The sequence below is a fragment of the Amblyraja radiata genome, chromosome 19 (assembly GCF_010909765.2).
Source record: "Amblyraja radiata isolate CabotCenter1 chromosome 19, sAmbRad1.1.pri, whole genome shotgun sequence".
In the NCBI taxonomy this organism is placed as follows: domain Eukaryota; kingdom Metazoa; phylum Chordata; class Chondrichthyes; order Rajiformes; family Rajidae; genus Amblyraja; species Amblyraja radiata.
The window spans coordinates 19369627-19396813 of record NC_045974.1 but is presented as its reverse complement, the minus strand read 5'-3'; the positions used below and the strand labels follow the sequence as shown (position 1 = coordinate 19396813).

Below are 27187 nucleotides of genomic sequence, written 5' to 3'. Positions count from 1 at the left end.
ACATAATCAAGGACAAACTGCACCCTGACCACTCCCCCTTCTCCCCCCACCCATCAGGCAAGAGGTACAGAAGCGTGAAAATGCACACCCCAGGATTCAGGGACAGTTTCCTCGCAGTTGTTATCAGGCAAATGAATCATCTTACCAACAACTAGAGAGCAGTCCTGAGCTATTATCCACCTCATTGGAAACCCTCAGAATATCTTTGATCGGACTTTACTGGACTTTATCTTGCATTAAACGTTATTCCCTTTATCATGTTTCTGTACATTGTGGATGGTTCGATTATAATCGTGTATTGTCTTTCCACTGACTGGTTAGGATGCAACAAAAGCTTTTCACTGTACCTGAGTACATGCAACAATAAACTGAACTTAACTAAACTTAAGCAAAGAGGAAGTAATAGAGCGAAGAATATAGTTCGCAGCATTGCAATGCACCTATTGCATGGACAAAGTTCAATGTCTGCAACAGGGTAGAGGTAAACGCAGGGGGCAGCAGCAATGCAGGGTGCAACACCAATGCAGATGTCGATGCAGTGGAGAAAGATCTGGTGGGGTGATGTACCCGTACAGGCTTGGAACAAGGACTGTTCCACGCAGCCGACAATAAGCATCACTCATGGCCGTGTGAGTATCAATCCCACGATTCCTCTTCCAGCACATTTCCCATTCATAATGATGAACAATGTTGTCAGAAGTTACCAACTGGCACTAAATTCATAAAATTATTTGCAGAAAACTAATGCCCCTGTCCCACTTAGGAAACCTGAACGGAAACCTCTGGAGACTTTGCGCCCCACCCAAGGTTTCCGTGCGGTTCCCGAAGGTTTTTGTCAGTCTCCCTACCTGCTTCCATTACCTGCAACCTCCGGCAACCACCTGCAACCTCCAGGAACCGCACGGAAACCTTGGGTGGGGCGTAAAGTCTCTAGAGGTTTCCGTTCAGGTTTCCTAAGTGGGACAGGGGCTTAGATCCATGTCAAGTGACACTGGGTAATGTAAGTTAGGTTCAGGGAAAGCTAGTTTCCTATAACTATTGGGTTCTTAAACCAACATGCACTTCCTTATCCTAGCTCAACAATTGAATACTATGGCCGCCTCTTGCGCTCCCATAGAGTTGTTTATTTTTTCCGAATTGTGTTTTACACTAATGTCTTGATTTTTTTTAAACTATCTCCTTCTTTTGGAAAATGTATGTATTATTTATGTATAATTTATGTATGATTTATTTTTTCCTGTGTTTGAGTTGATGTGCCTGTGACGCTGCTGCAAACAAGATTTTCATTGTACCTGCATCTTGCCATTCTCGTGCGTCAACTCAACTCAATTCAAAAACTGATGTCACCTCACGTACCGACAGTTGCACAGATTCCAGGATTAAAACCATCGCCACAAAATCTTCTCAAAAGAGAGCTTTTTCCCACACTGGAATTGCCAACCAGTATTACTTTGAACAAACGCTCAGGGTTGGAGAATGTTTCTCTGGCCTGCAAAAGATTTTTTTGTTTAGTTAAAAGGCTTTGACAGATTAACATTTCTTTAAAAAAACAAAACAGCTTTAAGTAGGCGCATTAGACAAAACTGGCCTGGCAGTGCCTGGGATGGTTTCAATTTCAGCTCTGCTTCAGGGCAAGGCATTAATATCGAAGAGAATGTCAATATGCCAGGGTAACAATACAAAGTCAAAAAAGATACCATTATGTAATAGAGGCCATTATTTTAGACCAGAGAAGGTTAAGATGCATTTAATTGGAGATTTCCTAAATGTTGATTCGATTTCCTAAATTTTTATGAAGAAAAAGGAAGATGTCAAGATTTGATCCAAAAGAGAAATGTTGCAAATGCTGGAAAAACTCAACAGGTCAGGTCTGGAGAAACAAAATAAATGTAAAATTATTCAGCAATATGAGAGTTATTTATTTATCTTTAAAAGGGGGAGGTTGTTACACAGAACACTGGCGGATCTTCGAGGTTTTGCTATTTTAAATTTCTCCAAACGGAAAAGCCTTGACTGCACTCAGCAAAGAGGAAATTGCTTGTGTCTGTGACGACTGAAAGAAGAAAAAAGCTTTTTCACATGGAAGACACATCTTGCCTCTTTCACTCTTTCAAGATGGCCCCGGGAAATTTATAGAATCATAATCATACAGCACAGAAACAGGCTCTTCGGCCCAACTCAACCATGCCAACCAAGAAGACCCATCTAAGCTAATCCCACCTGCCTGTGTTTGGTCCATATCCCTCCAAAACGTTTCTATCTATGTACCTGTCCAAACGTCTCTTGAATGCTGTTATTGCACACGAGTCAACCACATCCTCTGGTAGTTCGTTCCATATACCCACCACTCTGAGTGAAAAAGCTGCCCCTCAGTTTCCTATTAAATCTTGCTCCTCTCAAATAAAGCTATGCCCTCTGGTCCTTGATACCCCTATCCAAACTCCATGCATTCACCCAATCTATCTCGCTCATGATGGCCACAGGCCTTCAGTTTGTCAAATCAACCTTCCACCAACACCCTCCTGCTTCCTTCCACAAAGCCAATTCAATATCGTTAGCTAGCTCTTCCTGAATCCCATGCGATCTAGTCATCCAGAGCAGCCTACGACACAGAACCTTATCAAAGGCCTTGCTGGCCCATATAGACAACATCTACAGCTTGCTCTCATCAACATTTTTGGTTTCTTTTTCAAAAAAGCTCAGGTTCGTAAGACATGATCTCCCACTTACAAAACCATGATGACTAACCCTAATCAGCCCATGTGTAGCCAAACACATAAACTGTATATCTTATCCCGCTGAGTTTCCCCATCAATTTCGTCTACCTTCGATTTTCCAGCATCTGCAGTTCCTTCTTGAACATTGTATCTCTTATCCCTCAGAATCCTCTCCAGTAACATTATATACCAGAGAGATTAATGTAAACAGTGGGAAATTATTAGAAAAATGACTGAAGGGCAGGTTAATCTGCATCTGAAAAAGCAGTGATTGATAATGGCTGTGGGCTTACGGGTGTGAGTTATAGGGAGAGATTGAATAGGCTGGGACTTGGAGTGTAAGAGGCTGGGGTGGGGGGGCAACCTTTGTTGAGCTATATAAAATCCTGAGGGGCATGAATGAAGTGAACGCTCCCAGTTGTTTTTCACAAGACAGAGGTTTCTAAAACAAGAGGGCATAGGATTAAGTTGAGAGAGAAGAGATTTAAGAGGGACCTGAGGAAAACTTTTTTTCCACCAGAGGGTAGTCCATATCTGGAATGAGCAGGTAGAGTAAGCTGAAGAAGCCGATACAATTATAAGGCATTTGGACAGATATATGGACAAGAATATGGGCCTAATGCAGGCAGCCCAGTATGTCAACTAAGTCGGCAAGGACAAGATGGGCTTGTTTCTGTGCCGTGTGGTTCAATGACCTGTCGTGGAGGGAGGGAGAAAAGAGCATGGGTTCAAAGACAAGTTCTTAAATTAGATCCAACTGCAAACTCATAGCTCTCTGAAAGTGGCAACACAAGTAGATTGGCCTGTAAAGAAGGCAGATAAGTGTGAGATGTTGGATTTTGGGAAGTGAAACCAGAGCAGGACCTTCACAGTGAATGACAGGGCCATGAGGAATGTTGTAGACCAGAGGGACCTGGCAGTGCAGGTATATAGTTCCTTGAAAGTGGCATTACAGGTAGATAGGGTGGTCAAGAAGGTTTTCGGTACATTGGCCTTCCTCTCTCAGAGCACTGAGTATAGTAGTTGGGATGTTATGTTACAGTTATACAAGATGTTGGTGAGGCCACATTTGGAGTATTGTGTTCAGTTATGGTCATCCTACAATAGGAAGGATGTTGTTAAGCTGGAAAGAGTGACCAACAGGGAGTGGTTAGACAGGCTAGGACTTTATTCCATAGAGCGCTGGAGGATGATGGGTGATCTTATAAAAGTGTATAAGATCATGAGGGGATTAGATAGGGTAAAAGCACAGTCTTTTACCCAGAGTACGGGAATCAAGAGCAAAAGGACATAGGGTTAAGATGAAAAGGGAAAGATTGAATAGGAATCTAAGGGGCAACATTTTCATATAGAAGGTTGTGGGTATATAGAATAAGCTGCTAGATGAGATAGTTGGCAGGACAGGATGGCCCCGTTTCTGTGCATTATAGTTCTATGACTATAGTTCTATAACTATCACAATTTGTGGTGGAGGGAGAACCTCCACGGCAGGTACTATGACAATATCTAAAATACATTTGGACTGGTAGATGGATAGGCAGGTGTGACTATTGTAGATGGGACACCTTGGTTGGTATGGGCAAGTTGGGCTGAAGGGCCTGCTTCCGTGCTGTGTGACTATGACTCTATATATGGTATGTTTATGGGGTGTTGAGTATAAAGTGTTAGGAAGTTGTGACGCAGCGCTGTAGGAATTTAGTTAGGCTGCTTTTGGAGTATTATGTGTAGTTCTGTTCGCCTATTTAAAAGAAGTATGCGGAGGCATTGGAGAGAGTACAGAAGAGGTTCACCAGGATGCTGCATGGATTAGCAGATAATAGCTATAAGGAGAGATGGGAACAAACTCAGATTGTTTTCAATGAGTATTAGAAGCTGAGGGGTGACCTGATAGAGGTTTATAAAATCATGAGTTTAGTTGATGGGGCAGAGCGAGTCTTTTTCCCCCACAGTGAAAATGTCAAGTACTAGAGGACACAACTTAAAGATGAGAAGGGGACGTTTAAGGGAGATGTGCAGAGCAAGTTTATTTTATCCAGAGGGTGGTGGGTGCTTGCAAAGTGCTGCCAGTGATGTTGGTAGGAGCAGGTACAATTATGAGACATTTAAACCAATACATAAAGAAGCAGGGATTAGAGGGACATGGACCATGTACAGGCAGACAGGATTAGTTGGATTGGCATCATGCTTGGTGCAAACATCATGGGCTGGAGGGCCTGTTCCTTGCTGCACTGTTCTATGTTCTAAAACGTGTATAGCTCTTAGGGCTAACGGAATCAAGGGATATGGTGAGAAAGCAGGAATGGTGGTACTGGTTTTGGATGATCAGCCATGATCATATTGAATGGCGGTGCGGGCTCGAAGGGCCGAATGGCCTACTCCTGCACCCATTTACTACATTTCTAAAATTGGGAATAGAAGGAGAGGGTGATGGTAGTGAGTTGTTTTTATGATTGGAAATCTGTGACCAGCGGTGTATCCCGGAGATCGATGATGTGACCCTTGTTGTTTGTCACATGCATAATGAACTTGCATCTGCATTTAGGAGGTACTAGACCAAGTGTGGACCCACTGGGTCCCGTTCCCCCAACGCAACATTCCACCAAACTGCGCCAGCGCGGCTGACGGGCCCGCACTAATGGCAGAAATTAAGTTAAAGTGAATAACTTAGCATTTAATATCTCCATTACCTCGCCATCCCTCTTCCTACCCCTATCCTCCTCCATTCCCTCTCACCCGCCCCCCCACTCCCTCCCCCTCCTCTTCACCCTCCCTCTTATTTCCCCCCTCCTCCTCCCCTCCCCCACTTTTGCAGATGAGGTAAAAAAGAGAGGTGTTGTTGATGTGACGAGTGGAGTGTTAGGCTGCAGTGATTGGGTAGCAAGCTTGGCAGGACAAAGGCAGACAGAGACAATGATGTAAGGGATTGGGGTCTCTGAAAGAGCAAGACCATTGATATGAATGGGGGGGGGGGGGGGGGGGGGGGGTTGGCTGGGAGTCTTGAGGAACAAACCCAATGATGGCAGCAGAGATAGACAGAGTAATGAGGGTGGAATACAGGATGCTTTCAATCCCCTCTTCAGACCCCTAGTGCAGTTCTGGTGCCACATTATAGGAAGGATGTGGTAGCTCTGCAGCAGGCGTAGAGAAGATTCACCAGGATACTGGGATAGTATATTGTGAGGTTTAAAACTTACTTGTGTTAATGCAGCCTGGTCTGGAGATGCAGGGGCCAGTGCCACTGGTGTTGTCCGAGATGCAGGGGACAATGCTACTTGGACTGGAGACGCACGTGTCTCTGCTGATTCCAGGGCCCTCTCTTCAAGCTCCTGCTCTTCATTTACCTCAATCCAGTTCTGTAACTGAGTTGCCGAATGTGTTTCAAGAAACTGTGGTAGTGGATCCTCTTCAATTGAAATAATCCTCTGCAAGTACCGTCTTTCTCCTCTGGCAGATTCCTTATCCATTCCTCCTCTGGCATGACTCACACCAATTGCTTGCTCCAAATTTTTCGATAAGCACTTTGAACATCCAAGCTCCTCAAAGTCTACACTTTTCCTAAAAAAGGATAAGGAAATTATTTACCAAAGCTTAGAACAAATTGCTTCTCTGATTCAATTAATAAAATGCACAGAGACAAGGAACTGCAGGTACTGGTTTACAAAAAAAGACCGAAAGTGCTGGAATAACTCAGCGGGTCAAGCATCAGCCATGAAGAACACGATAGGTAACGTTTCGAGTCAGGACCCTTTTAAGAGCACACAAAATGCACAGGGTTGGTGGGGTTACAAAGTCCAACCCGCCGAAGCAAAAAACAAATTGCCAGACGAAGGGTCTGACCCGAAAAGCCGACTGTCCATTTCCGTCCACTGATGGTGCCTGAGCCATGAGTTCCTCCAGCACTTTGTTTTTTTTTGCTGCAGCTTCCAGCATCTGCTTTCTTTTGTTTCTTGAACCTATTGGAACTCTCTAGTCAGCGGACATCCATTACACTCTCCAGGTCTCCACCTCTGACCCTACAGACCAATTGCTGTTCGCTGGGATGGTGTCAATGGCATTTGAAGAGGAATTGTCAACAATGTTTGTGTTGAATATAGTTCAGAGGAAAGAGCAGGGATTCTCGCTGAAACAACAAACTTCTGGCTGATGCAGAAAGACCAAATGTGAGGAGGGTCTTTCCACTGTTTGGGATTACCTTGTGTCAGAGGAGGAAACGTTTTGGAATGGGATAAAGAGCAACTTCGTCCCTCAGGTGGTGAACCTGCGGAATTCACTGCACGAGAAAACAGTCTAGGTTAAGTCGTGAATGTAGAACGGTAAATTTAAAAGAGCTCAAGATTCATGAGGTGTGGGAATACGATATTGGGATAAACTGACCACTTAGTGAATTACATGATACTGAACATTGCCGGAGGTGTACCTTCCCGAAGAGAACTTGGTCTCCACATGCTGACCATCAGCATGCACAACATTATGCTTCCCTGAAGTAGATGTTTCATATTTGGATGGTTTCTGGAATGTAATGAAGATTAAAAGAAATAATTTTAGAGTTTTATTTTTCAAATGTACCTGTTCGATCCACAATATCTTTCCATAGACACTATATTCTTTATTTTCAAGATAATTCCAGCAAAGATAAAATCACTCCCTGTCTGTTAGAGGAGGCCATAAAAATAAGCAAGAACTCACCGGGAAATTGGACATATCCCGTCCATCTCGAAGGTGCTTGTTCATCTCTCTGCAATATTGTAAAGTACAAAAATATAATTCCATTCAAAGTCATGAATACCCAAGAGAAAATGCTTGGGACATTTTGTACATTTCTCATATCCAATTCCAGAAATGTATTGCAAGAAATAGAAACTGGACTCAGCCATTAACCTCCCAGCCTGCTCTGCATTCACCGAGGCCATAGCTATTATTTAACTCAGTGCCACTTATGAATACTGATCTCCATATCTGTGAATTAGTTTAGTTCAGTTCATTGGCATGTTTACCGAGGTACAGTGAAAAGCTTTTGTTGCATGCTAAACAGTCAGTGGAAAGACAATACATGATTACAATCGAGCCATTTACAGTGTACAGATACATTTTTAGATATTAACGACATGAATTAAATGTATCATTCTTGGTTAAATACACTCAATGACTGCATCTACATGGTTCTCTGGAGATGCAAGTCAAAGATTAAATGTGAAGGTAGACACAAAATGCTGGAGTAACTCAACAAGACAGGCAGCATCTCAGGAGAGAAGGAATAGGTGACTTTTTAGATCGAAACCAGAGACTGATTTTTTTTTCTCCGCTCCATTCCGAATGACTGACTTTATTTTGAGACTGTGATCCCAGATCTTAATGCATAAGCCAGGGGAAAAAAATAAATAAATTCCATATCCATCCTATCAAGCCCCTCACTGCTGACTTCAATGAGATTAACTCTCAAACGTTTCCATCTACACTTAGTACTGGTGTTTTTCATGTCTTCTGTGGCCACTGGTTCCAATTACAAAAAGAACACTCCACCATTACCCTGTCTAATATCGGGCTGAAAAGCCTGTTCCTGGGCTGTACTATTCAATTAACCAAGCAATCTTGGATCCCATGGACTTGTGGGCCAATCTCCCATGCAAGTCTTTGTTAAGTCTACAGGGATCCATGCAGCTTTCATCAACCAGACATCCTTCATAAAAAATAATAATAAAAATTGAACATATTAGAAATAAAGTTTCTGTCCTTATTTTAGATTCCCAACATATGCAGTTTTTTTTGTTTTTTTTCAATGGATTTTGTTATCTCTTTGTAAAATATCGATCCGATTGTTTGGAATATCACCCTAACAAAGTGCTGATGGTTAGTTTTAATTAACCTCCGACTTTTTAATAGTTTGAGATACAGCGTGGAAACAGGCCCATCGAGTCCACCCCGACCAGGACCAATGAACTGAACTGCACACTTACACTATCCTACACACACTGGGGACGTTACAATTATATCAAGCCAATTAACCTACAAACCTGTGCGCCTTTGGAGTGTTCAAATTCAAGCTCAAGTGAGTTTATTGTCATGTGTCCCTGTATAGGACAATGAAATTCGTGCTTTGCTTCAGCACACAGAACATAGTAGGCATTTACTACAAAACAGATCAGTGTGTCCATATACCGTAATATAAATATATACACACATGAATAAATAAACTGATAAAGTGCAAATAAGATAATTGGTTATTAATAATCAGAGTTTTGTCCGAGCCAGGTTTAATAGCCTGATAGCTGTGGGGAAGTAGCTATTCCTGAACCTGGTTGTTACAGTCTTCAGGCTCCCGTACCTTCTACCTGAAGGTAGCAGGGAGATGAGTGTGTGTCCAGGATGGTGTGGGTCTTTGATGATACTGCCAGCCTTTTTTTGATAAATTCCCTCGATGGAAGGAAGGTCAGAGCCGATGATGGACTGGACAGTGTTTACTGTGTTTACTACTTTTTGTAGTCTTTTCCTCTCCAGAGCGCTCAAGTTGCCGAACCAAGCCACGATGCAACCAGTCAGCATCAACTGGAGATCTGGGACTAAACCCATGCAGTTCATGTGGAGAATGTACAAACTCGGTATAGATAAGCACCTGTAGTCAGGATTGAACCTGGGTCTTTGGCGCTGTAAGGCAGCAACTCTACCGCTGCACCACCATGCTGCCCTATGTAGGTTAATCCTGTCTCTCAGAATTGTTAATGCCACTATTACGGAACTACATTTGAAAAGATGTAATGCTGGGTCCAGCTACCTTGTCTCTGTGGCCAAATCACATCACAAGGCTTTGTAACCTACAATCAATGGCAGTACAGGTACATGGAATGCATTCAGCAACACAACCTTACCTCAAGAGGTCCATCTGTTTCAAAAGGTTCAGCTTCTCTCTCTCCAGACCCTCGGTCACACGATAGAGCTCTCTGAGGAAGATACATCATTCAAACATTAAATTAGTGTTTCAAAACTTAAATTCTTTTGCAGTTTTTACATTCATATCTCACAGTGAAAGGAATTTCCATTAAAACAGTGTAACTGAATGGAAAGACGTCCTTACCACACCGCGCTATGTACAAGCAACCCAGGCAGTCTCATCTCCCACATTCTCTCCCAAGCCCAGTAACTTTCCATTCAAATAATCCAGCTCCTTTTGGAATGTTACAAGTCTTCCTCCACGATTATCCACTGTACCACTCATTGTGAAAAAAACAATTCCTGTGTAATTTACAATTCTTCCACCCATAATCTTTTTATGCTGCCTTGTTCTTGACCTCACTGCCAATGGACACAGTTTCTCTTTATCTGCTCCATTGGCACTATTCCTGCCTTTGTCAGTTCCTCTCGCATCTTCTCTATTGCAAGGAGAATCATCCTTCATCTAACTCTTCTTCAGAGGCAGTCCCATGCACCCAAGGATGGTTTGATTCCTCTCCGTCTGTTACTTCTGAGATGGCTAATGAGGAACTGTAGACCTGTCCACAGACTGGACTGCAGGACAGGCCTACCAACTATAACACAGGCCTGTTTCTGTGCTATATGGCTCATAGAAACATAGAAAATAGGTGCAGGAGTAGGCCATTCGGCCCTTCGAGCCTGCACCGCCATTCAATATGATCATGGCTGATCATCCAACTCAGTATCCTGTACCTGCCTTCTCTCCATACCCCCTGTTCCTCCAATTTGTGCTGGGCCTCACTCTGACAATGGAGGAGGCCCAGGACAGAAAGGTCAGATTGGGAATGGGAGGGGGAGGTAAAGTGCTGAGCAACCGGGATATCAGGTAGGTTCAGGTGGACTGAGCGGAGGTGTTCAGCGAAACAATCACCGACCTTGCGCTTGGTCTCGCCGATGTACAGAAGCTGACACCTGGAACAGCGGGTAGAGGAGTTTGGAGGAGGTGCAAGTGAACCTCTGCCTCACCTGAAAAGACTGTCGGGGTCCTTGGATGGAGTCGAGGGGGGAGGTAAAGGGACAGATGTTGCATCTCCTGTGGTTGCAGGGGAAAGTACCTGTGGAGGGGGTGGTTTGGTGGGAAGGAACGAGTTGATCAGGGAGTTGCGGAGGGAAAGGTCTCTGCGGAAAGCAGAAAGATGGGAAAAATGTGGCCAGTAGTGGGATCCCGTTGGAGGTGGCGAAAGTGTTGGAGGATTATATGCTGTTCACCTGTCTACCTTCGATTTAAACCAGCATCAGCACTTCTTTCCCACACATGTAGTTTTATCAAAGGCATTTCACACACAACTACAATGCTAACTCCCATTTCACATGTCATAGCCATGCCAACTTCCATTGCACCCTCTTTTGCCATGCACTCAGTTGCCACACGCCATTGCCACATTTCACACGCCATTGTCACGCAACACATTTCACACGCCATCGCCACATAACTCACAGTTCCTGCTCCTCCTGCAGTCGGGACGTTGCACACTGCACTGCCTGCACTTCATGCTGAGCAGCCACCAGCTCCTCCCTCACGTAATGGACTGAATCCTTCAACTCCTCTGTCGTTCTCTTCAGACTCTGATTCACCATCCGCGACTCCTGCTTTTCACTGAGCAGCTCTTCCAACTCTTTCTCCAACTGGCAACGAGAATGGAGACGGTGAAACTGGATTGGCCACTCTCAGAACAGTCCTTAGTGTATGGAGCTTCACCAATGATCCACCCACACTTACACGTGTTCAAAAATCAATGAATTCAACTGATGGCCGCCACAGTGAAATATTGGAACCAATTAAGATTTATAACCACTGCAAATGGGATTCTATCTACACAAATATCACAGGCAGAGTCCCAATGTCTCAGAATTTAACTCCATTCTTAACCTGTGCACCTAGTTTAGACATCCACCTGCGGCTGGAAGCACTACATGGTCAGAGACTGTGGCATGGTGAGGGTGTCTATCCAGGTGGAAGGCAATGAGGCAGAATACTAACGCTAACCCTAAGACACGATCAGTCAAGACAGGGCAAAGATGAATCCATAAAGAACGGACCTTTCGAGATGAAATGTTATTTGGAAGATATGTTGAAAAGCAGTGGGAAATGTTCTCCACTTTGCAATTCAGAGCAATACGTTTCTTGAGGCAAAGGGCATTATCTTCACGGCAAACAATTTTAATCTAGCAGAACGTTAATCTGGATCAACAACAGGCGTAAATTTTGGGGCAAGGTTTGGAATAAGCAGGCTGGGCATTTCAGCAAAGAATGCGTGGCAAATTTAATCTAAATGTCGGTTTCCGGCATTATTGTGGAATCTACATTTGGGGAGTTTTATTTCCCAAACTCAACCCATATCCTGCCAAATCCTGGTGAATCTTCACCGCACTCTTTCCAGCTTCATGGCATCTTTCCCATAGCAAGGTGACCAAAGCTCACAATCAATCACATTCACAATAATACGTTATTAACCAAGTATGTTTTGCAACATATGAGGAATTAGCTCCTCCGTGGTTAGGGGCCTCGAGCACTCCATTAACGGGGCGATCTTGACTCCCGTAGCCGGCGGCGTTTGGGCCCCCCGCATCGGGGCTGGTCGAGCCTCTGCGTCATTGGATCTCCCGACTAGGATCTCCCGAGACTGTGAGCTCTCGATGGCAACGTCGCCAGACCGCGGTTGGAGCGATCCCAGGTAAGGGATCGACTCCAATGTTAAGTCCATGCCCTTCAGTGGGGCTGAAAGTCAGGTGGGTTTGTATGGTGGCCCAAAGTGCATTATGTCACTCTGCAATTTCTTGCAGACTTTGGCAGAGCCATTGCCAAACCAAGATGGTGCATCTTTAGAAGTTGGCAAATGGATGACAGATATTTGATCGTAAGGGGGAATTGGAATGGTGTGGTCAAGATGAACTGTCCTGTTCTTATTGAATGATGGATTAGACTCAAGATGCAGATTTCCTTTGGCCTCTGAGGAAGTAGAGGCGTTGGTGTGCCTTTCTGGCCGTAGCATCAATCTGTTTGGACCAGGACAAATTGTTGGCGATACTAAACTTGAAGTTCTTGACCATCTTCACATCAGCCCCATTGATACAGACTGGGGCGTGACCTCCACCTCACAACCTGAGAGTCCATGTCTAGCTCCTTCACTTTACTGACATTGAGAGACAGATTGTTGTCTTGAAAGAATACTACTAAACTTCCTGTTTCTCCTAGGGTGAGCACTCCAGGCCAATTCTCATAAATGTTAGAAGGAGAAATTGGTTTTATTGACAAAAAACATTCTGAGAAGGATTGCCAGAATGTGGGGACCATAGACCAGCCTTTGGGAGGGAGCATAGACTGGGCTTTCAGAGATGATGAGACAGGGCCACACACTGGCCTCGGGGTGGGGTAGTGAACTTAGGGTAGAACAACCTTGGGTTTTATTCTCCTGATACAGAAGATGAAAGGATGATCTGATCGCATTGTTTGGATTGGATGACAGACATCCATAAATTATTTTCCCTGAGCAAAATTTGGATACAAAGGACACAGTTTTAAATCAAAGTGAAATGAGAGTGAAACGAGTTGCCGGAATTACCCTCATGTTGTTGAGCGAGAGCTCTTCCTGTTCTTGCTCTTTAATCTTCAGATTTTCTTCTAGTTTCTGACATCGAAAGTTCAAATCCGAGGTCTGAGCGATAGAGAGAGATATGGCACAGAATCAACAAACCTTCTGAAGCAAAGTCTCCACAAGACAAATCTATAGGTTGAACAAAATACAATTTCACAAAGAAGGAGATTTATTTAAAGCCCATACTTTGTTAAACATGGCCAGTTTTTCCATTTGAATCCGTTGCTCCATTTCATTGTACAGATGTTCAATTTCTTCCAGATTTTCTGCCCCCTTCCTGCAAATAAACAGATTTGCAGATAGAGTTCGAGATAAAAAACAAAGCACATTTGTTAACATGTGTACAGTGACTTCTGCCAGCGGCATCAAGAGGAATAGAAGCTGGGAGCTGTCCAAATCATGGGACTCTAATTCTGGGGAATTTATGATGCTACCATTGTGATTCTGACACCAGTTCACTCTTCCGCCTTCATGGGCATGGATCCGCTGGATATACAAACCCAGGGCTGGATGGCTGGTGAAAATTGACTCTGTGCAGCTGGATTTGTGGACCTTGACATTTTATAGATGCATTGGTTATATCACTGAGGACATGCAGCTGGATTTAACCTGAGATCAAAGGAAAACAAGATGCTGGAAGCTTTCAGCAGATCGGGCAGTATCCGTGGAGAACACTGGGGAGTTAGTGCGTCAGGTGGCTTTTCAGCTATTCCTATATCCAGCTTTCCGTTTTCCACTTCAGATTTCCAATACATGTTGTATTTGATCTGAGACTTGGAATCGGATTAGTCATGAATCATGCAGCATCGCAGCAGGCTCTTTGGCCCAACAAGTCTATGCCAACCATCAAGTACCCGTCTAGACTAATACAATTTGCCAGCACTTTTTCTAGAGCCTTTAGTAAAAAATATCTTTAAGGAACTGGATTTAATTTACATTGTGTATCCCACACATCAACCTCGACCTTTCACTGACTGGATACTGTTTGGAACATCAGTTCATGTTGAATTATCCGATTTCCATAGTTAGAATATAAAATCATCCCATTTATTGTTTTGGGTTTTACGAGTGATATAGAGAATAATTTTAGATACAACATTCATGCATCTTTTCATTTTTTAAATTTGATTAATTGCTAAAAGGAAAATGATAACATAAACAAACCTTTTTAAAGCCAACTCCATTATCTTTTTTTCCTTGCTTGCCTTTTGCATCTGGGTGAAAATCTGGGTGAGAAATGCTTCAAAATTGCTGATCAAATGTGGTTCATCTTTCTGAAGTTGTGACCAAAGGTTTTGCACTTCGTCCTGACTGAAAAACATAGAATTCATTGCATTTGATATCTGCCCCGTGTCTTTAGCAACTATGTGCAAGGCCAGCCAGGGTGATACACTAAAGTCCAGGTGAACTGACTGCCAGAAATGAATGACTGCTTCACTGGAAGGGGTGCTCGGGTCCTTGAATGGTAGGAAGAGACAAAGTGAATGGACATCACATTGCCTGCACTTGCAAGGAAACCTTGTTCACTGCTTATCTCCATGGTCCCTGGATTTACCCTGAGACGTTCCCTCCTTGTTCCCAGCAGCTTAATAACCCTTTTTTTGTCTCCTTCCCAGTTCTGACAAAGAGTCTTTGAACTGAAACATTAACTCTGTTTCTCTTCCCGCCAAAGCAGTCTGACTTGCTGATTATCTCCCACACATCAGGGATGTTGGGGAAGGGAAAGACACGTCTACTGATGGAATCTCTTTGAATGTGGCAGAAAGTGCAGAGAATTATCTGTTGAGTATAGTTGGAAGGTCATGTTGCAGTTGTATTGAGTATAGAAATTAGCAGGTCATTTTGCAGTTGTATAAGTTGCTGGTGAGGTCGCATTTGGAGTATTGTGTTCAGTTTCTGGCACCATGTTATAGGAAAGATGTTTTCAAGCTGGAAAGGGTGCAGAGAAGATTTACGAGCATGTTGCCAGGACTCGAGGGCCTGAGCCATAGGGAGAGGTTGAGCAGGCTAGGACTCTATTCCTTGGAGCGCAGGAGGATGATATTGTAGAGGTGTACAAAATCATGAGAGGAATAGATCGGGTAGATGCATTGTCTCTTGCCCAGTTGGCGAATCAAGAACCAGAGGATATTGGTTTAAGGTGAGGGGGGTGGAAGATTTAATAGGAACCAGAGAGGTAACTTTTTCACACAAGGGGCGATAGGTGTTTGGAATGAGCTGCTGGGAGAGGTAGTTGAGGCACATACGTTTAAGAAACACTTAGAGAGATAGGAATGGTTTAAAAGAGATATGGGTCAAACCTAAGCAGGTGCGACTAGTGTAGATAGGATATGTTGGCCACTGTAAGCCAGTTGGGCCAAAGGGTCTGTTTCCATGCTGTAAGAATCTATGAATGCAGAGAATGGGCGATGGAAGGTGATAACCAGGGGAACGCTATCCTTGTTTTGTCCTGGAGAAGGGATGAGAATAGAATGGATGGGATGCAGTCAAGGGCCTCGATAACCATGGCAGAGAGGGAGACATGGTTCAGGAAGCAGGAAGACACTGCAAATACACTTGTATGGAAATATGACAGAGACAGAGGAACTGGAAGAATGGAATAGTTCTCCTAGCAGGCAAGTGGGATGGAGAATCGTGGTGCTGTCGGTAGGCTTACAATGGATGTCAGTAGCTAGTTTATCCCCCGAGATGTAGACAGAGAGACCAGAAAAAGAATGAGCAGTCAAAGTAATGACATTTTTTTTATTCTGCCTGAGCGCTGGGAAGCAACACCCATGCAGCCATTAACTGGAAAAAAAAGTTGATTGCCAGAGTGAAACTAATATCGTTCCACATATCCCACAGAAAGACAAGCACAGCTTGAGCCCATGTGACCCACAGCTACACCTTGATCTGAAGGAAGTGATGCAAAGTTGATGTTCGATGTGAAGACAAGTTCAGCCACGTGAATGAGGTGTTCATGGAGAGGAGCTGGTTGGGTCTCTGCTCCAGGAAGAGGCAGAGGACCCACTGACCATCCTGTGGTGTGATGGAGATGCAAGGGCTGATACCTTCATGGTAAAAATGCTGTACGGTTCCTTCACAGCTGCATCCCACATCAGGAAAGCCTATTGACACCAAGGATCGGGGAATTGGGAACAAGAAAATCAGAGGCCTTATGGATGTGCTGGAGGCAGAGAGGGCAACATCGGGGAGTGAACGGACAGACGACATTTCAGATCAGAACAAAGTTCCGCCAGCACTTTGTCCTTTGCTCAAGATTCCAACATCTGCAGTTACTTGTGTCTCCATGTCATCTCACATGTTGCTAATATTCTACTTACTCTATAAAGACGTTCTTTGCTCCCAACTTGTCCATCAGCGTGTGAAAGCAGCATTCATCTTCCTTCTCCATCACTGCCGACTGTCTGTCTGATCCATCCCAACCCAGCCCTTCACTTTGATCCCGGCTGGGATTTGCCTTGTTCACGAGTATCTTTTCTTTAAACAGAAATTGACCTGAAGGCAGCAAAGTTCCAGGATTTAGAAATCAGATTAAAAAAAACCCCAATTATATTGCATTTTGATCTGTTATATGTCAGCAGTAGCTCAGTATTCTTTCAGTGCAATTCCACTCAGTTTAGATGCGGAATAAATCCATACTGATCTTTATATAATTTAATAATTATTTGTATTAGTAATTCCTCTGTCTTTAGCATATTTTTCTCAAAATCAGCCCAGTAGTTGATCCCTACCAAACAGTAAGGTCCAGGTCATATTGTCTAAAAACCCATGTTAAATTTTCTCCTCCATGTAGCCAAAGTACACCTGTTTAATAATTGAAAACAAATTAAAAACAAAACAAAGGAGATGATTGTCGACTTCAGGAGGTCGCAGCCAAAACACACACCACTCAACATCAGTGGCACCACGGTGGAGAGGATGGAGAGCATAAAGTTCCTCGGAGTGCAAATTACAGACAGTCTCACCTGGTCCAGGAACAACATTGGGATTGTCAAACGGGCCCATCAGCGATTGCACTACCTGAGGAAACTCAAACAGGCCTCACTCCCCACCAACATCCTCAGGACTTTTTAGAGGGGCACGGTGGAGTCTGTACTCATGTACTGCATGAACACGTGGTACTCCAACTGTAACTGCTCAGACAGGAAGTCTCTGCAGAGGGTAGTGAGGGGAGCAGAGAGGATCATTGACGTCTCCCTACCCGCGGTACAGGAACTGTTCCAGAGCCGCTGCCTGAAAAAAGCACTGAGAATAGCTAAGGACAAACTGCACCCCCTCCACACACATCTGGATCTCCTGCCATCAGGCAAGAGATACCGTAGCATCAAAGCCCGGACAACCAGACTGCTAAACAGCTTCCTTCCACCTGATTCTACTGCTTTGCACTGACAATTTAATAACTCTGGCACTGGCCACTTAAATCAGCTGCCCTGGACATTCTATGACTGTTTTTTACTGTATTTTAATGTTGCTGTTTTTACCTGCACTTTTTAACTATTCGTACTGTTTTATCAGGGACTGGATTGTTGTTATTGTTTTTATTATGTGTGAAATGTTTAAGTTTTATGTGCGATGCTCTGGTATTCCCTGGGAAACGTCTTCTCATTTTGCACTGTACCACTGTTGCTTTGCAAGATGACAATAAAGGTTGATTGATTGATTGATTGATTGAAAATTAAAATTATTTTGTAACTCACTAAAGCCTGTGGTAAATTCCTCCAAGGTAAGCTTCCCGTTCCCATCTGTATCCAGTGCATCAAATACGCTCTGCAACTCCTCTGGGCCGAGAGGCAACTCTTCCTGAAGGTGCTGGGAAAATGAGAACATTAATCCAGCTCAGTCCTTGCAGCATCGGTCCCATTACCGACCCAAACACAGATGCACACTACGCATAAGGGCATTTGCGAATATCACAGAGCATCAGAAAAAAAGAGGCCAAAATAAAAAAGAAAAATTATCCAGATTTGGATGGATTAGGACAGTTATGTACATGGACAGATAGCCTTATAAATAAAAGATGTTCAAACAAAACAGAAAAAAAAAAGAGCAGATCAGGCAATTTATGTGGAGATTAAATGAATTCAGGTCAGCAGAATGGGGGTGAAAAGTATTTAACCTGTGGAAAGAAAGCATAAAAATAACAAACAAAGCAGCAGCCTTCATAGAAAGATGACTACACCCAATGATATGAACAATGAATTTTCCAACTTTTGGTTACATCATTGGGTGTACACTATCCAGGCAGAATTTGAGGTGTTCATCCTTGAGTTTGCATTTGGCCTCACTATAGCATTGGTCAGGGTCGGAATTTGAAGGGGAATGGGATTGGAAATGGTATGCAACTGGGAGCTGGGATAGACACGGACCAAACCCGGGCATTCTGCAAATCTGTCACCTCCTCTGCACTTTGTCTCACCGATGTAGAAGAGGAGGCATTGAGAGCACCAAATGGAGTGACGAGGTTCGAGGAGATTGCATGTGAATCTTTGCCTCAACAGGAATTTAGGTCTCTTGATGGTACATTAGGTTCAGATTTATTATTGTCCCGTGTACCGAGATACAGTGGAAAACTTTGTTTTGCACGCTATCCAATTAGATCAGATAATATGTAATATGCATAAATACAATCAAGTCAAACTCAAGTACAATAGGTGGAGCAAAGGGGAAGATACAGAGTGCAGAATACGGTTCTCAGCATTGTAGCACATCAGTTGCATAGACACAGTCCAATGTCATAATGACAGTACTTATGGAAGAACCATTCAGAAGTCTGATAACAGAGGGGAAATAGTTGTTCCCGAGTCTGATGGTGTATGTTTTCAAGCTTCTGTACTTTCTGGTTGGGAGTAGGGAGAAGAAGCAATGTCCGCGGTGGGACAAGTCTTTGATTATGTTGACTGCTTTTCCAATGCAGCGGAAGAATAGACGGAGTCAACGGTGGGAATTTGGTCTGTGTGATGGACCGGGCTACATCCATAACTCAGCAATTTCTTGCAGTCTTGGGCGGAGCTGTTTCCAAAGCAACCCAACAGTATGCTTCTGCAGAAGCTTGTAAGAGGCATTGGGGGCGTGTTGAATTTCCTCAGTGTCCCTCAGTGCAGGAGGAGATGCAAGAACAGGTGTTGCATTTGCTGTGGTTGAAGGGGAACGTGTCTGGGGTCAGGGTGGAGTGGGTGGGGATGGATGAGTAATGGATGGGGTGGTCCATAAGGAAAACAAAGAAGTGGGGAGAAGAGGATGTGACCAGTGATGGGATATTGCCGTAGCTGATGGAACTGACAAGGGATGATGTGCTGGATGTAGAAGCTAGCGGCTGAAAGGAAAGGACTAGGGAACTGTGTCTTCTCTGTCTGGAAGGAGGCAGTGAGACTAGGGAGGATAATTGCTCTTCTCATACTAAAGATGGTTTCCTTTGGCACCTTATTATTCAATGAAATATTAAACAAAGATGCAAGACTAAAACAAACAATCTGCTGGTGGAACTCAATGGATCGGGCATCATCTCTGGGAGGGAAATGCGGATGTTTTGAGTCGAGACCCTGCATACAACCGGTAGATCGGCACACTGAAATCAGAGGTGGTCCCTCCTTAGTAGAGATGGGACAAATGAGCCGAACAGGAGAAATAATGAGAGCCACTTTGTTGTTGCCCTAGGAATTCTCCTTCCCCTGACTGACAACGGCAGCCAAGACAAGGAGTCGCCAAAATATTTCAAGTTTACATTTGAATGCTGTTTTTAAAAATTCTCAAGCTTACGGACCTCCACGCAGACCCTCATACAAACCCCCACGCTGACCCTCATACAAACCCCCACATGGACCCTCATACAAACCCCCACGCGGACCCACATACAGACCCCCACGCGGACCCTACCTCCAGATCTCTCCGGTTAATAAATCCTTTACATTCTCGGTCACAGATCAGGAAAAATTCTTGAACTTTTGTTGACAGATCCAGTTGTGTGTTAACATGGACCTCGGCCCCTGAAACCCCATCTTCATCTTCATCTGTTATCTCTGCCAAAAACACTTGGTCAGCAGCTGCCATGGTTCAGGAGAAGGCTGCATCAACTGTAGTTGTTCTACTCTTTCTCTCAATTGTAGGCTCTTTAATTCTCCTGTATACTTGGGAAAGGAAAGCACACATTTTAGAAACCTGCTTATTTCATTAATAAACTAAACTATTGCAGGGTCTTTTTCTTTTAATTATCTTGTAGAATATAGGTGTAGTTTACATGTAAGTTATATACAATTCTATTTTGTGTAGTCTGAGTCTGTGTGCCTGCCATTTCACTGCAAGCAAAATTTTCATTGTACCTGTATCTCACCATAATTGGGCAAACGCAACTTGACTTTAATAAATAAACTGAAAACTAAATGTTAAATTAATGAAACTATCTGAAATGCAAAGAGGTCTTACAGATGGAAGAAGGGTAATATCCCATTGTGGTAGAAGGACAATATTCAGGCTGAAAACCTGTAACCAGTGGAGTTTCTTAGAGTTCTGTGCAGGGACCTCTGGTGTTTTTGATTTACATAAATGACTTGGATATAAATGTTGACGTGTTCGTTAGTAAGTTTGCAGATGATGTCAAAATTGCTGTGGTCCTGGACTTTTGGAAAGGCTGTCAACGTATGTGGCAGCTGTCAAAGTATACAACGGGATCTCGATCAGCTACAAAGTGGGCAGTGTAAAGATAGATGGAGTTTAATCTGAGTAAGTGCAAGGTGTTTCACTTTGGCAGGTCAAAATGTAAGGGGAAAATATGCAATTAATGGAATGACCCTTAACAGCACTGATGTAAAGAAGGATTTTGGTGCTATAATTTTATAAACGTCTTTTAGGTCTCCCGTCAGCCTCTGACAATCCAGAAAAAAACAATCCAAGTTTCTCCAACCTCTCCTTATAACTAATACCCTCCAATCCAGGCAGCAACCTGGTAAACCTCGTCTGCACCCCCTGCAAAGCCTCCACATCCTTCCTGTAATGGGGTCGACCAGAACAGCAACACTGTTCCAAATGTGAGCTCACAAAATTCCTATAAAGCTGCAACATGGCTTCTTGATGCAAACTCAATAGCCTGACCGATGAAAGTAAACTCAACATGGGTCTTCTTTACCCCGTGCGCTACTATGGAGTTGTTTCTTTCCTAATTGTCATGTTTTGCACAAATGTCTTTTTTTTGCAGTTTTTTTTCTTCTTTCTGCTGTCGCAGGATTTTATGGATGCCTTTCTGTGCTACAAGTGACATCACTGTAGTGGAAAAGTAGTCTGAAGTAAGGTATCGACCCGAAACATTACCCATTCCTTCTCTCCAGAGATGTTGCATGACCCGCTGAGTTACTCCAGCATTTTGTGTCTATCTTCGGTGTAAACCAGCAACTGCAGTTCCTTCCTACATATCACTGTTGTGGGCCGGATCTCAAATAATGATGAGACTGAATACTTGACGGAGATATAGAGATTAATATCATGGTGTCAAAACAACACCCTTGCCCTCAATGTCAACAAAAATGGAGGAGTTGGTTCATGACTTCAGGAAACGGGGCAGAATGCAAGTGGTGCCAAAGTGATAATGGTCGAGGGCTTCAAGATCCTAAGTGTAAATATAGGCAACAAATTGTCCTAGTGCAGATATGATATGGACAAGAAGGCACACCAACGACTCTCAAAAGACAAAGGAAATTCACACGTCTCAAATTACACTAACCGATTTCTTCTACACATACATGATAGAAAGCATGCTATCAGAGTACATCACAGCTTGGTTTGGCAAACACTCTGCCAAGACTGAGAGAATTTGCAAGTTCTAACCAGCCTCAATCAACAAGCCCTCCACCCCTCCATTCTCCCCCTCCCCCTCGACTCTATCTTCACTTCACACTGCTCCAGAATCCAGCCAACAGAATCAAGGATCATTCATTCCCCTTTAGTTTAGAGATACAACGCAGAAACGGGCCCTTCAGCCCACCGGGCCCGCGCCAAGAGCGATCCCCGCACATTAACACTATCCTACACACACACACTAGGGACAAATTTTACATTTACCAAGCCAGTTAACCTACAAACCTTTACCTCTTTGGAGTGTGGGAGGAAACAAAAGATCTCGGGGAAAACCTATGCAGGTCATGGGGAGAACGTACAAACTCCGTACAGACAGCACCCGTAGTCGGGATCGAACCCGGGTCTCCGGCGTTGCATTCACTGTAAGGCACTCTACAGCTTCTTGGTGGACAGAAGATGCAGATGATGGCATGTACTGCCAGATCAGCTCTTCCCCCACTGTTATCAGACTCTTGAATGAACTTACAAGCTAAGGAATGTGTTCCTGAACCCACCACCTACCGCATTGTGGGTCTTGCAGCTTTTTCTCCACAGATATAATGCTATATTCTGCAATCTGTTTTATTCACATATGGCTTCTGATTGTGGTCATGTATGGATCTTCTTTATATTCTGGACAGCCCCCAAAACAAGTTTTTTTTCACTTTAGACAATAAACCAATACCAATACTAAAACCAACAAAACATCCCAACTTCTATGCTCAGTGCCCTGGCTGATGAAGGCCAGCGTGCCAAAAGCCTTCTTCACCTCCTCATCAATCTGTGATGCCACTTTCAGGGTACTCCGAGATCCTTCTTTGTGCAACATTCCCCATGGTTCAACTATTTATCGTGAAATGTTTAGAGAACATTGCAAGTGATCGGTCAGGTCGCTTTTTTCTTTTTTGACCAGACAGGCATGACACGCAAATTGCCTCATTTCATAAGATTAACTAGTCTATAATTTGTCCATTTCAAATTTCTCAGTAATATTTTTTATTTCAATAAATTCCAACCAACATTATTTCCCAACATTTCGGTTTGCTACTAGTGTGTTGCAAAACACTTTCTCCTCACACTATCTTAATGTTGAATATTTTTTTACTTTTCTAACCCGATTTAAAAAAAAAAAAAAAGATTTAAAAAAATTTATTAGAAGCCTATAGACACAATAGGCTTCTAATAAATTAAGTTAAATTCTATTCAATTCAACCTTTGGATCTTAGCTTAGATAAATATCTTTCTGCATCTGAACACGGCAATCAGTAGAGTCAGCGATTTACACAAAGGAGCCCATGAAAACTATGATGCAGTTCTTTGGAAGGGAGGCAAAGGACCTGCAAAAGCAGACAGAGCAGCAGATTGTAAACCACGGAAAGAAACTGCACGTACAACGTGCAGGAAACAATAAAGAAGTATGAAAAACGATGCTTAAAAGCACCACAATCAACTACAGCCGAGTCATGTGGTGAGCTCTGAGGTTCCAAGCAAATTAACATCAAGCAGCTAGCAAATCGTTAGGCCACCTTCTTTGTTTAGCTGTTATCTCGATGTTGACCACGATCATCACGGTGGGGAGAGCAGCGTTACAATGGGTTCTTAAAGTAATTATAGCGATTGAACTAGAAAAGTAAAAGAGCATTTTACACCAGCAATTTGTGTCTATCTCCAAAGAGCTGATTACTGACTTCAGGAGAGAAAGGGCCAAATATCCACAAATCTGCCTTCATCAAAAAGGTCAGTGGTGGAAAGTCAACAATCAAATTGCTGGGCATGCACATCTCTGAAGATGGGACTGGACCTGGCACATAGAACCAATCATAATGAAAGTCCATCAACGCCTCAACTTCCTCAGAAGATTAAAAAGATTCAGTATGAAATGAATACTCTCTTGAACTTCTATTGATATATGGTAGAGAGAATATTGACTGGTTTCATCATGGCCTGGTTTGACAATGTAAATGACCAGGAGCAAAGGAGATTACAAAAAGTGGTGGACAATCCCCGTTCCATTACAGGTCCCACCATCAAAAGGATCTACAGTAGGCATCATCAAGGACCCTCACCACCCTGGACATCAAGAAGGTATAGAAGTCTGAAAACTCTGAACTCTGTTCAGGAACAGCTTATTTCCAACAACCACCAGGCTCCTGAACATTACAAACTCCAAACTACCAATTGTATAAGAAAGAACTGCAGGTGCAGGTTTAAACCGAAGATAGACACAAAAAGCTGGAGTAACTCAGCAGGACAGGCAGCATCTCTGAAGCGAAGGCAAGGGTGATGTTTTGAGTCGAGACCCTTCTTCAGACTGGATAGGGATAAGGGAAACAAGAGATATAGACGGTGATGTGGAGAGATAAAGAACAATGAATTAAAGATATGCAAAAAAGTAATGATGACAAAAGAAACAGGCCATTGTAAGCTGTTTCTGTGGAAGGCGGAAAGAAGTGGAGATGGGAAAATCTACCAATTGTCTTGGTTGCAGGGACTATCCCAACATTTAAGAAAAAGTTAGACAGGTACATGGATAGGACAGGTTTGGAGGGATATGGACCAAATGCGGATATATGGGACTAATGTAGCTGGGACATGTTGGCCTGTGTGGGCAAGTTGGGTCGAAGGACCCGTTTCCACACTGCATGACTCCGCCTTTCCAGTTTTTATTTTTAACCAAAGTGTGACGAGCAACATATTCCACCCGATCTGCACACCGCTACCTGCGCTGTAACTGGGTGTTTAAGAAGGAACTGCAGATGCTGGAAAATCGATGGTACACAAAAATGCTGGAGAAACTCAGCGGGTGTAGCAGCATCTATGGAGCGAAGGAAATAGGCAACCCTTCGAAGGGTATCGGCCCGAAACGTTGCCTATTTCCTTCGCTCCATAGATGCTGCTGCACCCGCTGAGTTTCTCCTGTAACTGGGTGATCCGGGAAACGTATTGATCCAAAGACAATTGGGAGTTGATCTAACCACGGAAATTCAGTTAACATCTCGTGTGTGAAGTTTCAGAAGTCACAAATGAGACTTCCTACACACAAAAAAACGAAACTAAAGGAACAAGAGATAAACCGACCGGAAAGAAGGAAAGTGTCTCGCTCCAATCCAAAATCAGCAGGGTAAACTCAGACACAGAATGACAAAGTGTCCATGATGTCCCATCTCTGCTTGCTCCCCAGATGGTGATACAAACTAGAGCGGGGCAGCGAGCGGACAGGTGGAGGAGGGGAGGAACGGCAGCAAACGGGCAGGTGCCACGCACAGTCAATGGTATCAAGTTGTAATCTTACACCAAACACATGAACTTGTTTGTTTAAGAAGGAACTGTAGTTGCTGGAAAATCGAAGGTACACAAAAAAGCTGGAGAAACTCAGCGGGTGCAGCAGCATCTATGGAGCGAAGGAAATAGGCAACGTTTCGGGCCGAAACCCTTCTTCAGACTTCTTTCCTTAATAAATCTCAAACGAAACGGTGAATAATTATGTCCAAACATCAGCCGAGTTTGTTCTTGAAATGCATTCGCCGATCAAACCGCGGCCACAGTTTAATTAAAGTCTCACCAAATACCCTGGTATCAGAAGCTCCGGTCCCGGGATCACCGCCAGCCGGTCCACGGAGCCGCTCAACTCCCGGACTCGGCACAAAGTTTCGAAAAGTTCTCCGTCCCAAAGCCCCGGGACTGTCGGTGCCTCAGCCGGGCCCCGGTCTCCGGGAGGCGGATGGGGAGATCCGGGACCCGCCCTCCCGATCAGCGGGGCGGAGCCACTCCCCGTCCCCGGCCGCTGGAGCTGGAACTGGGGCTGGGGCTGGGTCTGGGACGCTGGAACCGCCGCCGCCCCCACACTCACTGAGACACAGGAGCTGGGATTGTGGAGAACTCAAGAATCGGGCCAGCACCTGTGGGTCACGAACCCTTCAAACTAAGAGCCGGGATGCGGATAAAGAACGACCTGTCTCGTCGCCGGCAGCTCCCTTTTATTCGGAGGGTTATTCATTTCGTTTTACAAACTTTTAAAGATAAGTTTCCGGGTGGCGAGGCCAGCATTTGTAGCCATTTCGAGTCGGCCCTGGGAAAAGGGCAGTGAGTTGTCGCCTTGAATCGCCGCAGTTACGGCCACGGTCATACAGCTGTTTAGCATGGAGACAGGCCCTTGTCCGTTCTGTCCATGCAGACCATGTGGTATCTTAATAGCATCCTTCCTGTAGCAGGGTAACCAGAACTGCACATAGTGCTCCAAATGTGGTCTCACCAATGCCACGATGTCCCAGCTTTTGTACTCAATACCCTTCCCAATGAAGGCATGCATGCCAAATGCCTTCCTCATCACCCTGTCCATCTGACACCACGTTTAAAGATAGATACAAAATGCTGGAGTAACTCAGTGGAACATGCAGCATCACTGGAATGAAGGAATGGGTGATGTTTGGAGTTGCCCCAAACACCAGGGGTTCAGGTCACCCGTTCCTTATCTCCTGAGATGTTGCCTGTCTCGGCATGTTGATGCCTCCAGCATTTTGCTTCTATCTTTGGTGTAAACCAGCATCTGGAATTCCTTCCTACCACTTTTAGCGAACCGTGCACCTGTACTCCTCGATCTCACTGTTCTGCAGGACACTCCAGTGCACTATGTTCACTGCACTTGTTTGACGAACCAAAGTGCAACACTTCACATTATCATTCCTTGGCCCAGTTTCTCAACTGATCTAGATCTTGTTGTCAACTCCAAATTCGGTATGTTTGAGATGATGCTAGTGATCAGCAACAGGATTGTATTTGACCAAAGCCTGTAGTCTTAAAGCTTAACAGCATGAATGCAAGATCAACTAGAGTAAGAGTCATGCAGCACAGAAATAAGCCTTTTGGCTTACTATGTACATGCCGATCATTTTGCCCATCCACAGGAATCCCATTTACTGACACTAGGACCATATACTAATGCTTCGCCTATTTAAGTGTCTACCTACAAGCCTCTTAAACATAGTGATTGTATCGGATTCCACCACTTTCTCTGGCAGCACACTCCAGATACACTCTCTCTGTAAAAACACATTCCTCAGATCCCTTTAAAATTCCATCCTT

The 27187-nt window shown here is 43.9% G+C and overlaps 1 protein-coding gene across 1 annotated transcript in view; it reads right to left on the bottom strand.

Moving 5' to 3' along the window:
- The window catches only part of LOC116983917 (ras and EF-hand domain-containing protein-like), a 35868-nt gene extending 9990 nt beyond the window's left edge, over positions 1-25878 (bottom strand). Inside the window, exons 1-15 of the mRNA XM_033037848.1 lie at positions 25537-25878; positions 25400-25411; positions 21239-21241; positions 20156-20406; positions 17980-18091; positions 16603-16777; positions 14444-14590; positions 13466-13556; positions 13247-13339; positions 11122-11309; positions 9581-9652; positions 7404-7452; positions 7135-7226; positions 5912-6272; positions 1357-1489 (exon numbers count right to left, since the gene is read on the bottom strand). Of these exons, the coding sequence (XP_032893739.1) occupies positions 1357-1489; positions 5912-6272; positions 7135-7226; positions 7404-7452; positions 9581-9652; positions 11122-11309; positions 13247-13339; positions 13466-13556; positions 14444-14590; positions 16603-16777; positions 17980-18091; positions 20156-20329 (1687 nt within the window). The 5' untranslated portion in view covers positions 20330-20406; positions 21239-21241; positions 25400-25411; positions 25537-25878. The remainder of the gene's footprint in view (positions 1-1356; positions 1490-5911; positions 6273-7134; positions 7227-7403; positions 7453-9580; positions 9653-11121; positions 11310-13246; positions 13340-13465; positions 13557-14443; positions 14591-16602; positions 16778-17979; positions 18092-20155; positions 20407-21238; positions 21242-25399; positions 25412-25536) is intronic.
- Positions 25879-27187: the final 1309 nt, after the last annotated feature.